Raw genomic sequence first — 20,892 nt, 5'->3', positions numbered from 1 at the left:
GAGTGCTAGAACTAACACCCAAAAAAGATGTCGTTTTCATCATAGGGACTGGAATGCAAAAGTAGGATGTCAAGAGATATGTGGAATAACAGGCAAATTTGGCCTTGGAGTACAGAATGAAGCAGGGCAAAGGCTAACAGTTTTGCCAAGAGAACACACTGGTCATAGCAAACACCCTCTTCCAACAGCACAAGAGAAGACTCTACACATGGACGTCACCAGATGGTCAATACCAAAATCAGATTGATCATATTCTTTGCAGCCACAGCATGGAGAAGCTCTATACAGTCAGCAAAAACAAGACCGGGAGCTGACTGTGGCTCAGATCATGAATTCCTTATTGCCAAATTCAGACTTTAATTGAAGAAAGTAGGGAAAACCAGTAGACCATTCAGGTATGACCTAAAGCAAATCCCTTACGATTATACAGTGGAAGTGACAAATAAATTCATGGTATTAGATCTGATAGAGTGCCTGAAGAGGTTGGACAGAGGTTCGTGACATTGTTCAGGAGGCAGTGAGTAAGACTATCCCCAAGAAAAAGAAATGCAAAAAGGCAAAATAGCTGTCTGAGGTGGCCTTAAAAACAAATAGCTGTGAAAAGAAGAGAAGCTAAAGGCAAAGGAGAAAAGGAAAGATATTCCCATTTGAATGCAGAGTTCCAAAGAATAACAAGGAGAGATAAGAAAGCCTTCCTCAGCAATCAGTGCAAGATAAATAGAGGAGAAACAGTAGAATGGGGAAGACTAGAGATCTCTTCAAGAAAATTAGAGAAACCAAGGGAACATTCCATGCAAAGATGGGCTCAATAAAGGACAGAAATGGTATGGACCTAACAGAAGCAGAAGATATTAAGAAGAGGTGGCAAGAATAAACAGAACTATATAAAAGATCTTTACGACCCAGTCAGTCATGATGGTGTGATCACTCACCTAGAGCCAGACATCCTGGAATGTGAAGTCAAGCGGGCCTTAGGAAGCATCACTATGAACAAAGCTAGTGGAGGTAGTGGAATTCCAGTTGAGCTATTTCAAGCCCTAAAAGATGATGCTGGGAAAGTGCTGCACTCAATATGACAGCAAATTTGGAAAATTCAGCAGTGGCCACAGGACTGGAAAAGGTCAGTTTTCATTCCAGTCCTGAAGGTGGTGTGCCAAGAAATGTTACAACCTTTAGAGGAACCTGTATTTTGTGGATCCTCATCGCAGCTATTAGTTTCCTGTCCAGCAAAACAAGTCCCATCTTGAAAACACAGCAACAACAAAACCGCCCCCCAGTCTCGGGATCACCATTCTTGGTGTAATTAGCTCTGGTTCTGGCACTTGAGGTCCTGCTTTCCTGGGTGCTCAGCTGGCTCTTCAGTGTGTGTGTTGGGTTTTTACCTAACACTTCTAGGGAGTTTGAGTTGGTCAGAGGGGTTTCTAGTTTTGATTCTGCTTTGATATCTATTATTTTCTGCATGAAGTTGTTGGACTGGTAAGGAGGGCTTTTCCCTGTGTCTTTCTGACGCTCAGATAGATGCAGCCAGCCTTCTGTAAAGTCAAGGAGGGCTGTGCCGCCGGGTGTGCATACCTGCGTGCTGAGTCACGATGCAGCAGACTTGTTTTTTTACCATGAGTTGCTCCCCAGTTTGGAAAAGTGGAAACACAATACAGCTGTGCGCCTGGTGTTGAGAGACAGTGTGTTCCGGTTGGGGCCATATTTATATCCAACCTCAGCAGAGTGGTCTCAGGGAGATTATGGTCTCGTAAATTTGTTTACAGTCAGAATGTTTCTTCTCAAAGCCTGGTCTTAGAATTTGGGGGAAGGCTACTGAAAGCCTGGCTTCAGTTCAGGGCTCAGTTGCCAGACAGAAAACCTTGATGTATTGGCTGAAATAATTTTGTATGCTTGTGTGGTGTAGGTCTGTTTCATGTCAGTTGTTGGTCATTGGTTTAATGAGGTGACTTAGCCAGTCAGATTAACGACGAACTTTGCTGGACTTCACATCTTGAGAAGCGGCAGGTGTGTCAGTCGTGATTGGCATGTGACTCGAGGCCCCATCCTCGTAGAGGAGGTGAATGCGGGGGTTCCTGACCCGTGAGTCCGTGCAGGCCCGCTCCGAGGCTGCCGTCTCCCTGCACTGCTGGCAGGATGATGCTGGAGGCCCGGGAGGCAGTCACAGGAGCAGCCCCGAGTAAGAGCCCCAAGTCAGGCGGGGCAGCCTGCCGTGGAGGGTGTCTGCGGTTCCCTGTGGCGTCCCCAGGCTGGGGACAGGGTGTTGGTCAGGTGGCTGCAGTCTTGCCCAGCGCCTGGCATAGGGCGTGAGGAGGGGACGACGCTCCAGTCGGTCTGGACCAGGGGCCTGGCAGCTGGTGGGCAGCGGGCCCCAAGGCTGCTGCAGAGTCACCTGTCAGTTTTATTTAGTTGAGGCTATTATTAGCCTATTTCAAAGCGTTTTTTCCTACATCAGGAAGGGTCTTAGGGTGTGAGACTTGGAAGCGGCTCCCAGATGAGACTCTGGCTTGACAGGCTGGTGGTTAGTGCCCAGGTGAGGTGACATCTTCCACCTCCTGCTCCGTCCCCCCACCCCGTACCCCCGCTACCAGCCCAGCCTGGACCGTCTTCGTCACTGACCGTGGATTTCTGATTGCAGGACTCGTTCCAGCAGCCTGTTAAAACATGGTGGATTACTATGAAGTTCTAGGCGTGCAGAGACACGCCTCGGCCGAGGATATTAAAAAGGCGTAAGTAATCATGTTCTGAAAGAGCGCCTCTGTGCACCTGTGGTGTGACTTTTCACGGCCTGTGGAAACCAAATGATAGTTTGCATGCTGAGAGTTTCTGCTGCGGTCTAGTTTGAATGTTAGATAGCAGTTAACAAGTTAGCTTGTGCCTCTTTAGACCTAGGCCCACCTGTCATTAGGGGAGAAGGCCACTTGGTTTCCTCTGGTACTGTATCTTGGGACATGGACTCCATTTCTGCTGGAATTAGATCAGAAACGCACTGAGGGTATGAGATCAGCCCAAAGAACTTCGATGTTGGACTTAGAAACTGCCTTGGCGCTCATGGGGCACCGCCGTGACATCCTCGTGGGCTTGCTTCCAGCCCCTGCCGTGTGACTGGTTCCGGTCCGTGTGGCGTTTGAGCCCTGCACCCCTGTGTCCTTGCTGCAGCTTTGTGACCAGGGCCTGGCCCCAGGGACGCACCTGAGGCAAGTCTGAGGTCACAGGCAGCTCTCAGGGTAAAGTGGGATCTATTTGATTCCCTTGGTATTAATGTATAGCAGAAAATGGATGGTGTTTCAGCTGTGTCACAGTGGGCTGTGGGATTTCTCAGGCTGTGCATGGTCACACCCAGGAACGCCGTGGTGTAGCACTCTTCTTAAATAAGGTGTGAGTGGCATGGAGATCACCGCCCAGAGGGGTGGGCCTGTGGGGGGGCGTCACTGCTGCTGCCCCTGGGGGAAGGGCAGGGTGTGTGCCACGTCTGGTCTCCGATAAGAGCTTTTGCTTTGAAAATGTTTGCTTCATGTGACATATTAGACACCACCCTGGATGTTGGATGTGATCGGTACCCTTAACTCCTTTTTAAGATATCGAAAACTGGCACTGAAGTGGCATCCAGATAAAAATCCTGAGAACAAAGAAGAAGCGGAGAGAAAATTCAAGCAAGTAGCTGAGGCGTATGAGGTGTTGTCAGACGGTGAGTGGGGAGTGTGGGGGCTGCACCCCCCGGGCGGGGCCTGCAGAGGGAGACATGGCTGAGGGGGTTTGGGGCCCTGAGGGGGGTTTTCTGGGCAGACTGGGCGTCCTGTTCCTGCCAGCCTCCCGATAAGGCCCTGTGCGTGCTGCGGGCGCCCTGGCCTCTAGGAGTCTCCTGGGTGGTTCTGTGAGAGGACAGGCAGACCCGGACGCTGCCTGGCGCTGGAGGCCTCCTGGGTTGGGGTGTCGTGGCCTCTCGCCCCCGTCCCCTCCTGAGCACCCGGTGCTGAGGTGCTGACCTCCTCCTTGGAAGGCCCTCCTGATTTTGGGAAGTCAGGTGTTGCGCACACAGCTGAGGTTTGGACTCCACAGCTTATAGGTTTCCCTGCCTCGTTGGAGTTAGGAATTGAAGGGCACTGGAAGCTCAGGTCTGTTGGTTTAGTTTCAGGGGTCGTACAGAGAGTGTTAGCCAGACCTTGGGTTCTCAGTAAGAACAGCCTTGGGGCAGGGAGCAGATTGTGGAACTTTGTAAGAAAACTGGAAAAGTACTGACACCACCTTGGCAAGAAGCAGTTCTGAATGACCTGGTGTGAATCAAGGCCAAGGCATTTAAAAGGCTAGAGGTGGGTTCACTGACCAGAGGAAGTGGACACCTGCTTTATTTTAAAAGAAGGCTTAGTCATCTTACTTCATGAGTATCTTTTGTCGTTGACTGTCATTGTCCTGTTTGTGTGCCTGATCCAGCACTCCCAGATTTGTGGATTCACAGACCAAGAACATTAGAGAATTTGAGAAGTAAATTCAAACGTCAAACGTGATTTTTGGCAGCAGCAGAAGCTTTAAACTCCCATGAAAATGCTGCTTTTTGTGTGTTTTTGTAAGGGGGAGTATATTCTTCATGCGTCCTTAGGAAGAAGCCTTCAGTTCCAGGAGTCACCGCACAGACCCACAGGCACTGTTCTTATGGCTCTGATGACCACACTCGTTTCCCCATTACCCCGTTACTTGCCACACACAGGTGTGTCTGCAGAAGCTGTGTGTCTGAGCAGGACTGCACTGTGACTGCTCCTATTCTAGAGCCTGAGTGGTGAGACGGCCGTCGTCCGGGCTTGGGCGGGCTGCTGCCTCACCCAGGGTCAAGCCAGGCTGCGGGCCGGCTCCCAGTGTGGCTCCTTTCTGCTCTCACCAAGGCTCTGTCCCGTTCCTGGTCGTGCCATGGGTTGGACTTTGTGCCCCAAGTTGGACTTTGTAGTGAGGTCTGTGTATAGGGGTGGAGTCGCTTTGCATCTTTGTAGTGGGGTTTTGATGGAGTGCATGGGCACACGTTGAGCAGTAGAGTGAAATTAAGTTTTTTTTTTTTTTTAATAAGTTTTAAATTTAACTTAAAAATATTCTGAGGTGTTTTTAAGGGAGTTGTTGTTGGTCAGTCCCTAAGTTGCAGCCGACTCTTTGCCACCCCGGGGACTGCAGCCCGCCAGACTTTGATGGTCTTAAGTGTCCCTGCTTCCTATTTTCATTTACAGTAAGGGAGTCCTAGCTCTTCAAAAGGAAGTGTGGTCATTGAGAGCTGTGGTGGGTCTTTGGTTTACAGCTTCAGGAACGTTTTATTGGATTTGAGGGAAGAGAACTTGGTTGTTACTGACTTGTCTTTTTAAATTTATAGCTAAAAAACGGGACATCTATGACAGATACGGCAAAGAAGGATTAAACGGTGGTGGTGGAGGTACGTGGTCGACACTGGTCTTTTCCTGCCTTGTGATGAAAGGAGGTGGTCTGATGACACAGTCTCATGGGGACTCAGTCTGTCAGTAAACACGGATGCAGTTTGGAGAGTAGGCTGAACTGGGGAGAGGAAGGAGAAATTGATAGCCTGGTAAAGGCCTGTTAAAAATCTTGTTGTACTAGAAAGTACATACTGGTGTACGTTTTGTAGATAGGAAATAATGTAAAAGCTTACTATAACACTGTGAGTTTGTACCCTGGGATCAACACTGGATGTTGTGTCAAAAACATCCTTACTGGATGTTCTATCAAAAAACTAAATAACCACCAAAGTAACTACCGCTGGTGGTGAGGCTTAGATGCGTGTGTTTTTGATGAAAAGTTACGCAGTAACCTGTTGTCCTGTGAGCTCCACTGGGGGCGTTGGGACACGCACGCTTCAGACCTCCTGTACACATGCCTGAGCACCTGTTCCTGAGCCTGAAATGCTGTGTGTTGGTGACACATCCAGAGTCGGTGGGAGTCCTTGGCACTTGTGTGGCTCGGGGATGTTGACCTGCATGCGCTTCCCAGCTCCCGGTGCAGGAGGCTTTGCTTTCAACAGGACTTGAGTGAGCTTCGGGTTTATGAAACTTTTCTCCTTCTTTGGGTCAGGAGGCATGTAGTAATGTTTTGTAGACAGTGGTTATGTGCCTGCTGCGTGGGAGTCCCTGACTGAGCTGTGATTGCTTCTGTAGGTGGAAGTCACTTCGACGGTCCGTTTGAGTTTGGCTTCACATTCCGAAACCCAGAGGACGTCTTCAGGGAATTTTTTGGTGGAAGGGACCCATTTTCATTCGACTTCTTCGGTAAGTTCATCATCTGGGTCGTCGTTTACGTAACATGTTCATGACTCACGAAGACGGACATACGCTTTCCGTTTCACCACTGTTGTAGCTTGTCCTTAAACTTGCTATCTGAGCAGTACATGAGTTTAACTAAATCCTTTTCCCTTCTTCCTTTGGAAGATGTTTCGGAATTTATACCTTGCACGTTAACATACTAAGGGTTTGAATGTGGAATTTACACCTTGCACACAAGCATAATAAAGGTTTGAATGAGTTGTGTCCCTGGCTGTGTGTTTCACTCAGCAGCTTCTGCAGTGGGAAGGAGGTGGGTTGCTCTTGGTCGGACAGGGAATTCTCTGAATTTCCCATGTAGGAGTCCGAATGATAGAAAACACTAAGCATCAAGTAAGATGTTGCTCGGAAGACGTTTGATCCATAAACTTGTCTTTGTTTTTCTGATTGTGATGTTAGGACTGTTGAGTTTGCAGTTCTTGGAAAGAAAGGACACCTCTAGAGCAAGGCACCATGAGTATTCGTCTTTGAGAATAGCTTTGCCGGGAGACCTTGCTGCTCTGGCTGCTCGTTGCTGTAGGAGAGGGCTCCCAGCCGCCGGCCTCCGCATCCTGGCGCCCGACGCGAGGTGCCGTGGCAGGGACGCGTGGCAGGCTCTGGGGTTGGCAGTGGTGTGGAGCTGGGCCGCTCGCCGTGCACACCGCGACGTCTGTTGTCTCTGGCCCCTGGATGGGGAGACAGCGCTCTGTGTCTGCTCCTTCACTGCCTGGAGCCTGGTTGAAAAGACAAAGATGCCTGGAGGGCAACAGGAAGAGCAGTTGTGTCTGCAGGTCACAGGGGAGCCGTGGACCTGCACGTCGCGGGCGTGGCGAGGAGTCAGGCCCTGCCGTGTCCGGTAGGTGTGGGCCCGTCACAGGATGCAGTCCTTCGTCACTCCATGTGGGGGTTGGAGAGGCCGTGCTGACGGTTCACTGTGGTGCAGCGTGCTCTTTGGGAGACTGGCGTGTGGAGGAGGGATGTGTGTATAAACTGTACCAGCGAAAGCTGAGCAGGGGAGTGTTGGGGTGGGAGAGGCTCATCTGTTTTGAAGGCTTTTTTGCATTAGTTAGGGCTGCAGTAAACAGATACATATTGGGAAGGCTCCCTGTAAGGGTCATATGAAGTGTAATTATGTTCTTTATTGATGGTCCTTTATAATTGTAGGAAATATTACTATAAGAAAAACAGAGAAGAGTTTTAATGACTTTTCTGCCTTAAAATTACCTTTGTGTTTCATTACAACCTTTAGCAAGCTCCCGATGTGTTTTGGGGGAGCAGGGTAGTGTCTGGTGAAACTGGCCGGGAGTCTGCCTGCTTGAGCCGGGCATGGAGGGTCCCTCAGGCCTGAGGAGGGCAGGGCAGGCCACCTCACCACGCCTGAGGCCGGCCCGCTCACGCCAGCTCTGGCACAGGGTGGTTTTCTTTAAAAAGAGGGTCAGGACAGGGTCCTCAGTGTGTAATGGTAGCCAAACTGTGTTTTTCTTGGGGAAGAAAATCTGACAGGTTAAGCTTTCTCACTAAGAATGGTTTTCCTTGAGCAGCTCTTTCTGGAGTGAAGAGAGGTAGAGAGGGTAATTGGGGGTGGAAGAGGGAGTAATGCGGTTTTACCCTTGTGAGCACTGACCTTCACGTCTTCTGAGGTGAGGTTTGTGCACTCGAGGGAATCTTGATGTGCATGTGAACTTGAGTCAGAAGAGTTAATGGTTTGCAGGACGCTGGGTGGAGTTTTCTTCTCCTGGGTTCAGAGTCCGTTGGGGGACGAGCCCCTCAGCCTCTGCCTGGGACTCGGAGTCGCGCTCGGTCTATGCTAGCAGTTTCCCGTTTCTCGTGGTCCCCGTGGCAGTGATACTTCTCCAATCCATTCTTGTAGGTGTTCTAGGTGACTTCCATTTTCAGGCTCTCAGGATTTGCACGCGGGAAGAGAAGCTGCTCCACGGCTACTACATGTATGAAGTGACAGTGCAGCCCGCAGGCGGTACGTTCAGAGCAGGGCTCGGCGGCCGTGGGGCCGAGGGCGCTCTGCTTCAGCAGGCTCGGGGTTGATGTTTCTCGGCAGCCACTTCAGCCCTGTTACAGGGTACATTTAGAGGAGTGTGTTCTTTTTTGTCTTAATTTTCCACACGACCAACTTTTTTCCTCTCCCCTTTTCCAAAAAAAGAGTAGCTCAAAGTCTGTTAAAAGACATTCTGAGCTTCAGTTTGCATTTATCAGAATGTAAAACCCCATGTCTGATTTCAGACGGCCCAGATGAAAGGGGAGGGACCTTGAAGAAGCTGGTGGGAAGGACTGAGTCCTATGCCCGAGGACCGCGTTCGTTGTGAGGCATGCCCCCTGTGGGCAGAGGCTGTGGGCCCAGGAGTGGGGGAGAAGCCAATTTTGAGACAAGAGGGGCCGGCGGGGCTGTCCAGGTTAGCTGACTTCCCCACAGCCCTCGGAGTTTCCTTTGGAAACACTCAAGTGTAGGGATCGTGTTACTTTAAATTGCGGTGATCCCTCCCTTGGCTTGTCATTGAAGGATGGTGCTAGTGAGATGGTGTTCTCAGATGGGAGAGCCACTGAGCCCTAGAGTCCTAGCAGGAGCCACCGTGTGGGAGGCATTTTTGTGACCCAGCTCTGAAGCTGGGAGCTTCCCCGGGAGCGTGTTCACGTTGGCCGGTGCTGGGGTGATGGGAGAGGAAGGGACGAGCCAGGCAGGCCTGCCCGGCGCCGCGCTGGAGGGTAGTGAGCAGGTCGTTCTCCCCCCAGGGTTCGAGGAGGTGGCCAGCGAGGAGTTGGAGCCTGAAGAGGAGGCGGTGGCGGAGAGCACGAGTGAGGAGGACAGTGAGGTGCTGGACGTGGTGTCCAGCGAGGAGCTCGACCTCTTTAGTGATGATGATCCCAGCGAGGGCGCTAGCCTGGGCAGGGGCGAGCTCCCCAGTGAGGACTTGGAGTTCATCTCCAGTGAGGACGAGGCCAGCCCGGGGGACCCAGAGGAGCTCATCGAGGAGTGTGAGGAGCTGCTGAGTGAGGACAGTGAGCCCGAGGCCCCGCGGGCGGCCCCCTGAGCAGAGCCTCTAGAATAAAGAGTTTGCACGACTCGCGCCTGAAGGCTCGCTGCGGCCCCGGAGGGGACTGGGGGCTTGGGAAGGGCAGCGCCGTACACGGCAGCCGCAGACCCGAGGCCGACCATCTGAGTGGGTGCCTGGGCCTGGGCCCCTCCCCCGGCACTCGCCCGCTGCTCTGGCCGCCTCGGACGGCCTTTGTCTTCACACGGTGTCTCCTCTGCACGTCCGCGTGTCCCCTCTTACATGGACAGGAGTGACGGGACGGAGCCGCCTGCCTGTCTGCAGTGGCCCTGCCTCCCCCCCAGGGTCAGGGTCGCGGGCCGTTGTTGGGGGCCCCGTGCATCCTGTGGCGTGTAGACAGTCGTCTGCTCAGCTTGGAGGCAGCGTGGCTTGGAAGAAGGCACTGGTGAAGCTGGGCTGTGGCTGTGGAGGCAGGGCAGGTGTGGTGGCCCCTCCTGGGGGGCAGGCCCCTGTGGCTCAGCCACTGTGAAGGCCCTGCTGAGCCCCTGTCCCCCTTGGGGGAGGGGTGCTGGGTTGGCCCGGCCCATCAGTGGCTGGGACCTCCTCCTGTTAAGGGTGGAGCTGGCGTTTCAGGACAGTTCCCTGTGGGTGGGTGCTGGGCAGATGGGCCTTGTGGTCCTACCACCTCCGCCCTCGACAGGGAGAGGAAAAAGGCTTCTTGAGAAGGTCACTCTCAGAGTTGTTTTCTGGGTCACGAGAGCAGTGGCCGGGCCCCAGGCTTTGTGTGATCTCCCTGGGAATCCAGAGTTGGTTTTGAGACTTTAATGGCCTTCCCAGCTCCCCCATGGCGGAGCTTTCCGAGTCCATGCAGGAGTCCAGGCTGGACTCCTTCCTCCTGGCGCGGTGGTCCCTGTGGCTGAGGGCGGTGGGCTGTCCTGGCCGCAGGTCAGGTGGAGGGCGGCTCCCTCACAGCTCCTTGGCAAGGGGTAGAGTTGCAGGGACCCCAGCCTCCGTCGCGACTGAAGTAGGGGGTTTGGATCCCTTGTGTGTGCTTGGCATCCTTGACTTAGATAGATTTTTGTAACTTAGAAAATAACAGTGTTCCAATTAGGCCTGTGGTGTGACTGGAAATGGCATTTTGTAATGAAGCTGTGTGCACAGTTGAAAGTATGATGCTCCTTTGGCAAGTATTCATCCCAGGGTTGCCGTTCAGTGCCAGGCACCACCCAGATGCTGGGTCAGCCCTGCAGAGGTGCCTCAAAGCCTTCCTCCCCCGGGTTCCAGCCTGTGTCACCCACGGCTGTTTCTGAGTCACTTAGGTTTGTTTATTTCACATTCTTTTCAAATATGTTGTTTTCTGCTTCTGAACATGTGAGAAGAAAATGTTATAAACTTAGAGTTGTTGTGAAGGAGTGTTTTGATTTTAGCTTGTGGCGTTGGGGTTAATGACGGTGGGGTGATCGCATTGGAGTCTTGTCTGCTGTCTTGGCTTTTGAGTTTTGAGTTTCATGTGTCGCTCTTTCCTCAGGGTTGCTGTGGCTTAGCGTTGAGACTGTAGTGGAGTGGCCTGTTTTCTTTGTTTGAAGTGTTCAGGATGCTTGTTAAGAGTTTGTGGTGTTTTCCTTTGTTGTGCAGTTGGGGGTGTGTGTGTGTGTGTGTGTGTATGGCCTGGGGACTGGGTGGTGAGCTCCGTGAAAACACTGCGGGCTCAGTTTGCTGAGCGCCTCAGTCAGGCCCTTAGCTCTGCTCCTGGGGGCATGTATGGCTCTAAATACCCTTCACTTAGTTCTTCCCTTAAGCCTTCTTACACGTATGTACTCTTGTAAACATTTGTGACATGTTTTCTGTTGTTTTTTCACAGCATTCAGTTAATGTATTTTTTGTCGTAAGTTTGACACCATTACTTAGGTATTTAGCAAGCATCACCTTAGTGGACTTGGCTTGGTATTTCTGAGAAGAGCAGGACCGTGTAGGATTGCAGAGGAGTGTTTATCCAGGACACCTGGAACAGGGAGCCGGAAGAGTTAAGTCTTCATTAACTTAACAGGCTGGACACGGGCCTGTTTCTGTGTGTCTGTATCCCATGATGCAGCGTTGTTGCAGGAAAGGACCTGGCTGAACACACATGTGCCGTGACCGGGGAGGTGTTGGCTGACAGACTGGTAAATCCTGTGTTTAGGTTCTCCCGAGAGACAGACCCAGCAGCGTGTGCCCCTCTCTCTCTGTCAGAAGTTTAGCATAATCATGAACTTGTTTGATTATGAGAACACACACCTTCCAGATCTGCGGGCCGATGTCCCAGTTTGACTCCGAAGGCCATCAGGCTGAAGAACCAGCAGTGTTCCAGGTCAGAGGCCGTCGAACGGGAGAAGGCTCTTGTGTTTGTGGGAAGCATCGGCCTTGTGGTCTCTTCAGCCCACGTGCAATGGGAGGGGCCCATCCCCTGGGAGGCCAGTCTTCTCCATGAGGCCATCTGATCCACAAGTTCCTCTCATCCGAGAACACCCTCGAGGCGGCTCCTTCACGTGGACACAGAATTTGTCCACTCCTTGACATCCACACGTGCTATCTCCTTCAACCGTAATTCATCTCCAGCAAACCATAGCAAGGTCGTAACTGAGCCGAACTTGATAAGGAACGTGCGTGTCGTTGAGAACACGTTGACCTCCCAAGTAGGAGGTGAGGTCCGGGTGCCGACCTCTCCTGGAGGGGCCTCTGCTGAAATGCTGACCCAGAGATGTGTCTGCTGTGCTATGGCAGGGTATAGAGAGGCAGGAAGACACAGCTGTGTGCAGTGGTGTGAACACGTGCACAGCGGGCTCAGAACGCAGCGGCAGGCTGTAGCTCCGGGTAGCTGGGGCCTGTTCTGGACAGGACCTGTGCCTCTGCCCCCGCCGCATCCCCGTGCCCTCGCCCTCAGCAGCACCTCCCCCTCGGCTGGCGGGGTGGTTCTGGGCGCTTGGTGGAGTGACATCAAACACATCCTTGGCAATATGTTCGGTTATGTTATGTCTGATTCAAATTTATTTACAAGTTAAATGCAGTTTTTACTCCTTTTAACCTCAAAGATAATAACCATACAGACTGAACATAAGAATTTGGAAAACATAAATGAGATAAAAGGACAGAGCGGGGAACCAGCCTTTGTCTTGTCACCAGTTGCAAGCCCACTGAACGTTTTTCAGATGTTAGAGTTGTGATGTATACTGTTTCTAAAGCTTAAACTTGATGACCCTTTAAAAACCTTCATTTAACATGCTCTCCATTTGTATATTGAAAAATTACGTAATTAGGTAATTTTTAGTTTTCACTATAAATGCCTGGGGGTCCTTTAGTAAGTTGTTTCCATGTTTGATGAGTTGATGTCCCTGAAGTAGATTGAATTGCTGGATGAGAAGGTTTTTAACTATTTTATTTAGCTTGGAGGCTGAAGGTTGTGAAAGCTTATGACATGCTGAGTCACGTCTGATTCTTCTGTGACCCCATGAACTGTAGTCCGCCAGGCTCCTCTGTCCACGGGAATTCCCATGGCCAGGAATACCGGAGTGGGTTTCCATTTTCTCCAGGGGATCTTCCTGACCCAGGGATGAAACCCATGTCTCCTGCATTGGCAGGCAGGTTCTTTACCACTGAGCCGCCTGGGAAGCTCAGAAGCTCAATGCCACCTCTTCTCCACATCCGCAGCAGCCTGTGATGGGGGATCGGAGTGCTGCTCTCAGAGTGGCTCCTGTTAACACATCACCATAATCATGACTTTTTATTTGTTGTTTAGTGTCAGCATGACTTACAGATGAGACTTTTCATTTTTAGGTTTAACTGTTGTGACTTTACTGTCTGAAATTAAATGTTAAAATTCGGTGGCTACTGGAATTGTAAAAAATCCGTATTTAGGCTGTATAATAGAAAACGTGCAAGGTAAAAAAGACTTCAAAAATGCAGGAATACAAGAAAACAAAAAAATAAAACTGAACTGGCCTTACTCTTATAATATTACTCAACCATCTTATGAAGTAACTTGTGAACCTAGGTGGTTTTATAATTATGAAAGTTCATTTAGCTTCATGTAAACAAACCCATTTAATGGTGGTATCAAATGAACACTGGTTTAAGTTGGTCCCAGGAGTTTTGTGAAGAGTCTTTGAAGATTTCAGTTGCTGTGTGAACCTTAAATTATAAGTAAACAAATTCTTAGAGCAGTAATAAGAGGAACGTTGCAGGCGGACACGACTGTGTTTATAAAGTGAACTTGGGAGCCTGCGGAAGACTGTGGTGTAGGAGCTTGCTTGAGGGCAGTGGGCATCTGAAGCTGCTCCTGTTGGTTCTTGATGTCTGCTTCCTGAGGAGGTGATCACACGGAGTTTAAACTGCACTCTGTGCCTTGACCTGGGCAGTTGTAACATGAGTGATGACCTGCTGTCCTGAGATTGGATGAGTGGAAAGCAGTGTCACTGTGTAGACCCCTGACAAGGATAAGGTGAAAGGTAACGCTTGGGTTTTGTTTGAACAGGATGAAGTCTCTAGAGATTTATAAAATGTTTTAACTCAAGTTTATGATTAAACTTTGTGGTACTTCTAAATGTGGTAAGGGACTGTCAGCCCTGCTCACAAAGTAGCTGACGTGAGTGACTTTCTTCACTTTCTGTCTCACACGGTGGCACGCACTGTGGGGTGCGGGATCTGGGTTCAGAGGCAGCGACCTCTGGGCTCCATCCTGCTGACAGCAGCGCTTCCCTCCCAGCGCTGCCTGGGACCCCGGCTCCCCATGGGGCTGGTGGAGCAGTGTCTGCGCTGGGCTTGTTGTTCTTCGCTCCGCCACCTCTCCTGCCTTCCTTCTAGATCTCTGAAGAAGCCACCAGTGACCATGCTTTCTATATACCTGCTTCTCCAGGCCTGCTTTCCTGCGTTTTTAAAGGCTCTCTTAAGAAAGGCTCGTAGTTTTTCCACCTGCTTCCCCGTCCCCCCTCGGAGCGCTTCTCAAGCCCCAGTCTGCCTCCGGTCACTGCCGGTTCCCTGGGGGTTCTTGCCTCACGTCTGTCTGTAAGCACTGGCGCACCATGAGCCTCAGTTTCTGCTTGGTTTTGTGCTCACCAGCTTGGTCAGTTTACTTCTGCTCCTTTCACTGCTCAAACGTGCTACTCTCCTGCTTGGGTCACGCGTGCCTTGGTTTAGAAGCATGCCACGCTGCTTATCTTGTCTCTGTGTTGTGGGTGCTTTTCTCTCATCATTCGTCAGGAGTCCTTGCTTTTATTTCTCAGAGAATTCCCATTTCCTAGAAAAAATGCAGCACTGATTGATTTCATAGTGAATTTAATAGTGAACCTCAGTGAGTTTTTTTAAGTCTGTATAATTCATGTTTCCAGTAAGTGCTCATTGATTGATAACAACAACCAAAAAGAGCTCTGTGTGAAGAGGTCTGTTCACAGCCCTCTGCCCAGGTCTGCGGTGCGTATTGATGACCTTGAGCTTTATGTTGGGACCCGTTGTGTTCTGTTTTTAGATGAGTCTCAGAAGCCGCAGAAAGCCGCAGGTTAGACGGACTGGTGCTCTGAAGGTGAGCTGCACTGTGGAGAAGCTTGGCTCCTGCTGGAACAGTGTCAGGAGACATCGCCCACATGCCCTTTGCAGCTCTCCTGTGAAGAAGCACCCTGGGGTCCAGGTTTCACTAAGCACTTCTGTTTCTTTTTAGAAGACCCGTTTGAGGACTTCTTTGGGAGTCGAAGGGGCCCCCGTGGAAGCCGGAGCCGAGGCACGGGCCCGTTCTTCTCTGCTTTCGGCGGATTCCCCTCCTTTGGAGGGGCATTTCCTTCCTTTGATACAGGTACTGCACCCTCAGACTTTCCCTGGTGTCCGAGCAGACGCCGGCGCAGGCTGCTTTAATGTAGGGCACTTTGCATTGTGCACATGCCTCTTGTGGAACAGCTTAGATTCACCATTGTTTGTGTGTATACAAATCTTTGCTTAGTAACCCACGTATTCCCCCCTAATTTTCCCAAGAATGTTATACTTGAGAGCCTGCTTCTAATCTTAACTACTAAAGGCCAGTATTTAATGAAATTCTTGGTTAAAAGTCTTGAGGTTTTGGGATAAATAACTGAAATAACTCAGATAATCTCATTAAATCCTTTTTAATCTAACCTCCTTGGCAGTTTAAAAAAAAAAAACCAAAAGAAGTGTCCTAGGGGAGTCCAAGTTGATGGGATCAGGAGCTGAGGCTGTGGTAGGGCCTGCGTGTATCGCGAGCCATGCGGAGTCTACTGGTGAGGTTTGGTGACTGGCGACTGGACGCCATGCGTCAGCTGAAGTCGGGCACGCGGCCACGTGAAGAGTTAGCATCTCCGCTCTGCCCTGATGCCTGCCCAGTTCTTCTGTCTGTTCTGGGCCGCCCTTGTGTGGGTGTCACATGGTCTGTGGGCAGCACAGGGATGCAGCTCCCAGACTCTGCCCCTCTGAAGCCAGGGGCTGCGTCACCCAGGGCAGCTGCAGCGTGCTTTCCCCCGGCAGGTCCTCTCCTCAGATACCGTGTAGCATGCCGGAACTTAAGGGAGGGTCAAAGAGAAAGCTGGGCAAACCTGTCAAACACACTTCACTTCAGCAGTGTGTGTGGCACGCAGTCCCCCCCTTAGGGAGCCATGGGAAGGGCTGTGGGGAGGCCGTGTTTCTGCTGTGAGGGCGCATTCAGGGTGGGCCAGGCAGCGGGCTCTCCAGTAGGCAGAGCGGCCTCAGCCCCAGCCCAGAGTGGACGTGCTGTCGTGACTTCTGAAAGTCAGGGTTTCGTGTGCCAGTTGAGCACCTCATAGCCGAGAATTAGTCCATGAACTCCAGACCCATACTCCTGCTGATAACTGTTGTGGTATTCTTGCTAAAATTATTTCAGATTCTTGGTAATTCAGGTTTGTATCCCCTGTGGTCACAGTTACAAGGAGCCATTAGAAGCTTGTTGGGTGTGCCAGTCTGTGGCGGGGTTTGCTCCATCCTGGGAGACGCGTGGGGGGCACGGTGCCGGCCTGTCGGTAGGGGAGGTGCCTGGGCCGCCCCGCAGTCTGTGCAGGGCCTGGCTCCACAGGGACGCGTCTGCATTCCCGGGCTGGCTGCGCGTGCTGTGTGCGTCCCTGACCCCTCTGCTGTCTCCTTACAGGATTCAGTTCCTTCGGCTCGCTAGGCCACGGGGGCCTCACGGCGTTTTCCTCCTCCTCGGCCTTCGGCGGGAGCGGGATGGGCAACTACAAGTCCATATCGACGTCAACAAAGGTGGTGAACGGCAGGAAGATCACCACCAAGAGGTGCGGGCCTGGCGTCTATTCTCAGGTTTAGGCATGGGGGGGGGCGTCACCAGTGTCACCCCCGGGAAGGGCAGGGTGTCTGGGACGGCTGCCCAGTCTCCGATCAGAGCTTTGCCTTTGAAGTGTTGGCTTCACGTGACACGTTGGACACCATCCCGTGTAGTGTGCAGTGATGCGTTGGGATGGAGACACATCCGTTGTGGCACCTTGACCGTCTTGACGGCTGGTGCCCATTGGTTCATGTCAGAGCCATCCACTTTAAGAAGCGTCCGTGCTCGGGACGTTGGCTTCAGCTCCAGGGTTAGTGACTGCGGGTGTGCCCGTGGCAAGTCCTAAAGATAAGCGCTCAGGTTCACATACATGGCTGCTTATTCGGTACTGCGATTTTAAGATGCGTTTTACCCCCTTGCCTCCCCTCCCGCAGGATTGTCGAGAATGGTCAAGAGAGGGTGGAAGTTGAAGAAGACGGCCAGTTAAAGTCCTTGACGATAAATGGTAAGGAGCAGCTGCTGCGCTTGGATAACAAGTAGCTGACCGCACGCGCGTAGCAGAACCCTAACTCTGGCACGCGCCATGCGAGGATTAACAGGAACATTTTTTTGAAGATTTCAAACGAACTCGACTTTCAGTATAACTGTACCTAATCTAAAGTATTTATACACAGCTCGTCGGAGCCCTGTTTGTCATAGACTGTTGAGTTTACTGTTGGGACCACGTAATAGGACCATTTTATTTGTCTTTAAAATTGTTGTAAATCTCTGTATGCACTTTGCTTTTTATTAAACGTAATCCAAGGTGGCCGTGACTCTTTCGTACACTAACACCAGCACGGACTGCTTTTCCATTGTGTTTGAAACGTGAGCCGAGTAGTCTCAGCCTGCTGTGAAGTTAACATTGCCAGGATGACTCTTCCACAGAATAATCTCAGTTTTTTCAGTATTTAGTAGTGATGATATTAATACATTAATGGTAATACATTTCTGGTTTAATGTGCATTGAGGATGTTTTCCAGTTGTGCATGAATGCTGGCAACTTAGTAAGTTTTGACAATTGTTTAAATATGTAATGTTAAGCTTAGGTTTAAAAAAGTTAAGCTGGTAAACTGGGTCTTTGTCATTTGCTTTTAAAAAAAAAAAAGAAAATAAATGCAAATGTGTTCGGTGCATTCTTTCCTGAGTGGGACCTGTCCTCCTGTGTGTGACTCCGTGCCTGGGCTCCTGGAGCCCTTCGTTCTGCTGCGTCTGGACTCTGAGGCTGACGCTGGACCTCATTGACATGTGTTCTTTGTTGGATTTGGAGAGTGTATGAAAATTCCCTGTTGATGTGGAATAATGATTAGCAATTTATTGAACATGTCTTCAGGGAGGGAAGAAACAGCTGTCCACCTTTCCATCGTTCAGAGTATGTTCTAGTTCTCCAGGCTGTGTTTAATGCCAGCTTATTTAAAGATAACGTGCCTGGGACAGTCATGTAATGATGCTGGCATGGGCAGACACACAGGTGTTTTCTTTTGTTTTTCTATCAGTGTGATCTGTCATGATGACCACTGATAACTGAATTCCAGCCAGAGGGATATTACACGAGAGCTAGATGGTCTTTTTACTACCCTACTCAAATTTGTTTTGAATCTAAACAGTGTGAAACTGCTAGAAGAAGCTATTTAAAGAAGCATTGCATACTTGAATGTAAGTATGGGAAGACAGCTGGACCTAGCAAGACATGGGAAGGGCGGCTGTGCGGCTCCGTCTTAGCACACGGGGCCGGCTAGGAGCCAGGTGTGGGCAGTCACGCTGGAAGGCCACGCTGCCGACGGCCTGACCCTGGGGGGCGTGCTGCGTCTGTGCTCTCAGCCTGGCTGGCCTCAGTCACTCGGGGAGAGGGTCCCAGGACTTGAAATTGGTGTCTGACGGGTGGGATGAACTGCTGGGGAGAACAGGTTCAAGGCCGCCCTGGGACACCAGGTCAGTGAGGAGGAGTCTGGTGCACCCCTCAGCGGCCTGTGTGCCTGAGAGCGCATCGCTGGGCATGGCGTCCGCCCTCGGCACGTCCTGGGCTGGCCGAGCGCGGGAGAAGAGGGCCGTCTTCCAGTGATGGTGTTCTGGGGGCGCCACCGTCCCCGCTCGGGGAGTCACCGGTGTTGGCACGACTGTGGATGGGCCTATCAGTGACGCAGGCGGAGAGCTCGGCCTTCTTCCCGGAGCCCTGGGATGCGGTCAGGTTGGCGCCTGCAGCCTCGGGTCCCTGTGCCAGGCGGCGGCTATGCACGGGCAGGCTGCTGGGCGTGGCACCGCCAGCATCCCCGGGCCCGGCCCTGCGAGCAGCGGCGTCTCACTGTCCTCACGGGTCTGCGCTGTTAGTCCGTGTACTGACCAGGTAAAAGTCTTCCTGGAGCCCGGGGGTCTTTGCAGGAGGAGACTGAGCCCCTCTTCCCCCAAGACTGCTGGGGGCCATGCTCCAGTCTGTCTGGTCACCCGTGTGCTCTGTCCACGTTCAGGGCGTCCTCTACCGTCAGGATGGAAGCCTTCGTTTAGTCCTTGGAGTCCAGTCTCAACAGGACAGTGGTGCCATAGTTCTCATGCTCACGCTGTTTCTCCTTTCTCGTCTTGGCCCCTCTGCCGGCCGAGGTAGTTCAGTGATGGCTGGTGCCTCCTCCCTGTTTTTTCTGGGCTTCAAAGTTTTCGGGTTTGCGTTCTGAAGCCCAGTCCGGGTTTCTTTGTGATACAGGCGATCCTGGTGCTCACGCTGCTCCCCTTTCTTCCTCCCGATGGTCCATGCAAGGCACGTTGTGGAGGCTTGCCGTGAGAGCTGTAGAGTCCCAGCATCTAGCCCCGGGACCCCGTGTCCCTGGTCTGCCGGGGTCTCGGCCACCGTTCTGTGGGACGGCATTGTTCAGTGGGACGGCATCGTTCAGTTGGTTTTCACTTCATCGTCTGCTAAAGCCTCACCCTGCCTGTCTGGTCACCCACCAGCTGTCCTCGGCCTCTGCAGGGACGGTGTCATGTAACCAGAATCCAGCAGAGAATCCAGCAGTAGTTTTGTGATCAGTTGCTTCTGGTCTTCTCAGTGATTCGTCGTCAGGAAGTTCACAGACAAGACAGAGGTGATCTCTACGGTTTCAGGGGGCTTTCGAGCAGGATTGTTGAGTGAATTTGCTCCCTTGCTGCTGTGTGCTTTGGTTGGGGTGCACTGCATGTATGTGACCAGTGGCCTTTTAGTTTAAACCCCGGATCCTGCCCCCCTTGAGTGATTCCTGAGGTAGTTGCTGCTTTCAGAGTGGGTGGTTAGTGACACAGGTGTGAAGGCGTTGACGTGAATTATCAGTTTCTTCCTCTGTCATCCTTGGCTGCATCCTTTAAGTCTGAGGCTTCTGCTTCTAGAACTGGTCATGTGGTGACTTTCCATCCTTGTTTCGCACCTTTGAATCTGCTAGACCTTGCGGTCATAATGAATTGGGTTAGCTAGATGGAGATTTAGTACCGTGTGTGACCAGCAATTAAAATGTGGTAAGACTTTTTTTTTTGGTACTAGTCATACTGTCTTGCTACTTAGCAAGGTCACAGGAAGGGAGGTCACAGTAGCTCTTTCTCTGTGATCAGGGATCTCTGCATCACGGTGATGAGGGGGGTGCGGGATTAGGCCTCGCTGGGACTCTGCAGAGTCGTCCTGTCGGTGAGCAGGGGGACTGGCCTCAGAAGGCCCGTTGCTTGCTCTCTGCTCACGCTCCGTCCACCCGTCTCACCCGTCTCACCAGACTGCCCCCCCGGGCCTTGACTGAAGTTTGCAGTGGGCGAGGTGTGTGCCTCGTGGAAACCATGGCTGGACGTCTTCCCCTTTCCCTCTGACGCAGTACTAGGAGAACAGAGTCGCCTCTGCATCCCAGCCGCTGTGGGAGGACAGAACCCACGAGGACGGGCCGTCTGTTCCTGCTCTGCCCCCCTGCAGGGCTCACTCCAGCAGCCCCTCCAGAGCTGCCCTGTGAGCTGGGCGCCTTGTCCCCCAGGCCTGCTGCCCGCCGTGACCACCGTGTCCGGCACGGGAGGCCGCGGGGCCCCTCCCGGTGTGCTGTTCTAGTTCTTTGGACACTGCATCGTGGATGCCGGTGGCGGGGTCTCACAGCGGATACCGCAGTGAGGTTATGGTCCTCATGGGGGACCCATGAGCGAGGGGTGAGCCCAGGGTTGCAGGCCCTTGGATCTAGGGGTGCTGGAGCGGATTGCAGAGGCCAAGCTGCCTCCTGGGGGTGTGGGGCGCCCCGCCCCCACGGAGCCCCCCACAGGCGGGCGGTCAGCAGTGGGCACCCACAGTCCGGGCAGGGCGGGATGC

General features: G+C 52.0%; 1 protein-coding gene across 2 annotated transcripts in view; it reads left to right on the top strand.

Moving 5' to 3' along the window:
• The window catches only part of DNAJB6 (DnaJ heat shock protein family (Hsp40) member B6), a 54,488-nt gene that overhangs the window by 18,793 nt on the left and 14,803 nt on the right, over nt 1-20,892 (top strand). Inside the window, exons 2-8 of one of the 2 annotated variants that reach the window (XM_070478964.1) lie at nt 2,636-2,726; nt 3,576-3,685; nt 5,348-5,407; nt 6,144-6,254; nt 14,979-15,107; nt 16,425-16,569; nt 16,994-17,064. In XM_070478964.1, the coding sequence (XP_070335065.1) occupies nt 2,662-2,726; nt 3,576-3,685; nt 5,348-5,407; nt 6,144-6,254; nt 14,979-15,107; nt 16,425-16,569; nt 16,994-17,064 (691 nt within the window). In that variant the 5' untranslated portion in view covers nt 2,636-2,661. Of the gene's footprint in view, nt 1-2,635; nt 2,727-3,575; nt 3,686-5,347; nt 5,408-6,143; nt 6,255-14,975; nt 15,108-16,424; nt 16,570-16,993; nt 17,065-20,892 lie in introns of both variants that reach the window. The other variant, XM_070478935.1, reaches the window with a different exon arrangement.

This window comes from Odocoileus virginianus, chromosome 1 (genome assembly GCF_023699985.2).
Source record: "Odocoileus virginianus isolate 20LAN1187 ecotype Illinois chromosome 1, Ovbor_1.2, whole genome shotgun sequence".
Classification (NCBI taxonomy): domain Eukaryota; kingdom Metazoa; phylum Chordata; class Mammalia; order Artiodactyla; family Cervidae; genus Odocoileus; species Odocoileus virginianus.
This window is presented reverse-complemented; position numbering and strand designations above follow the sequence as displayed.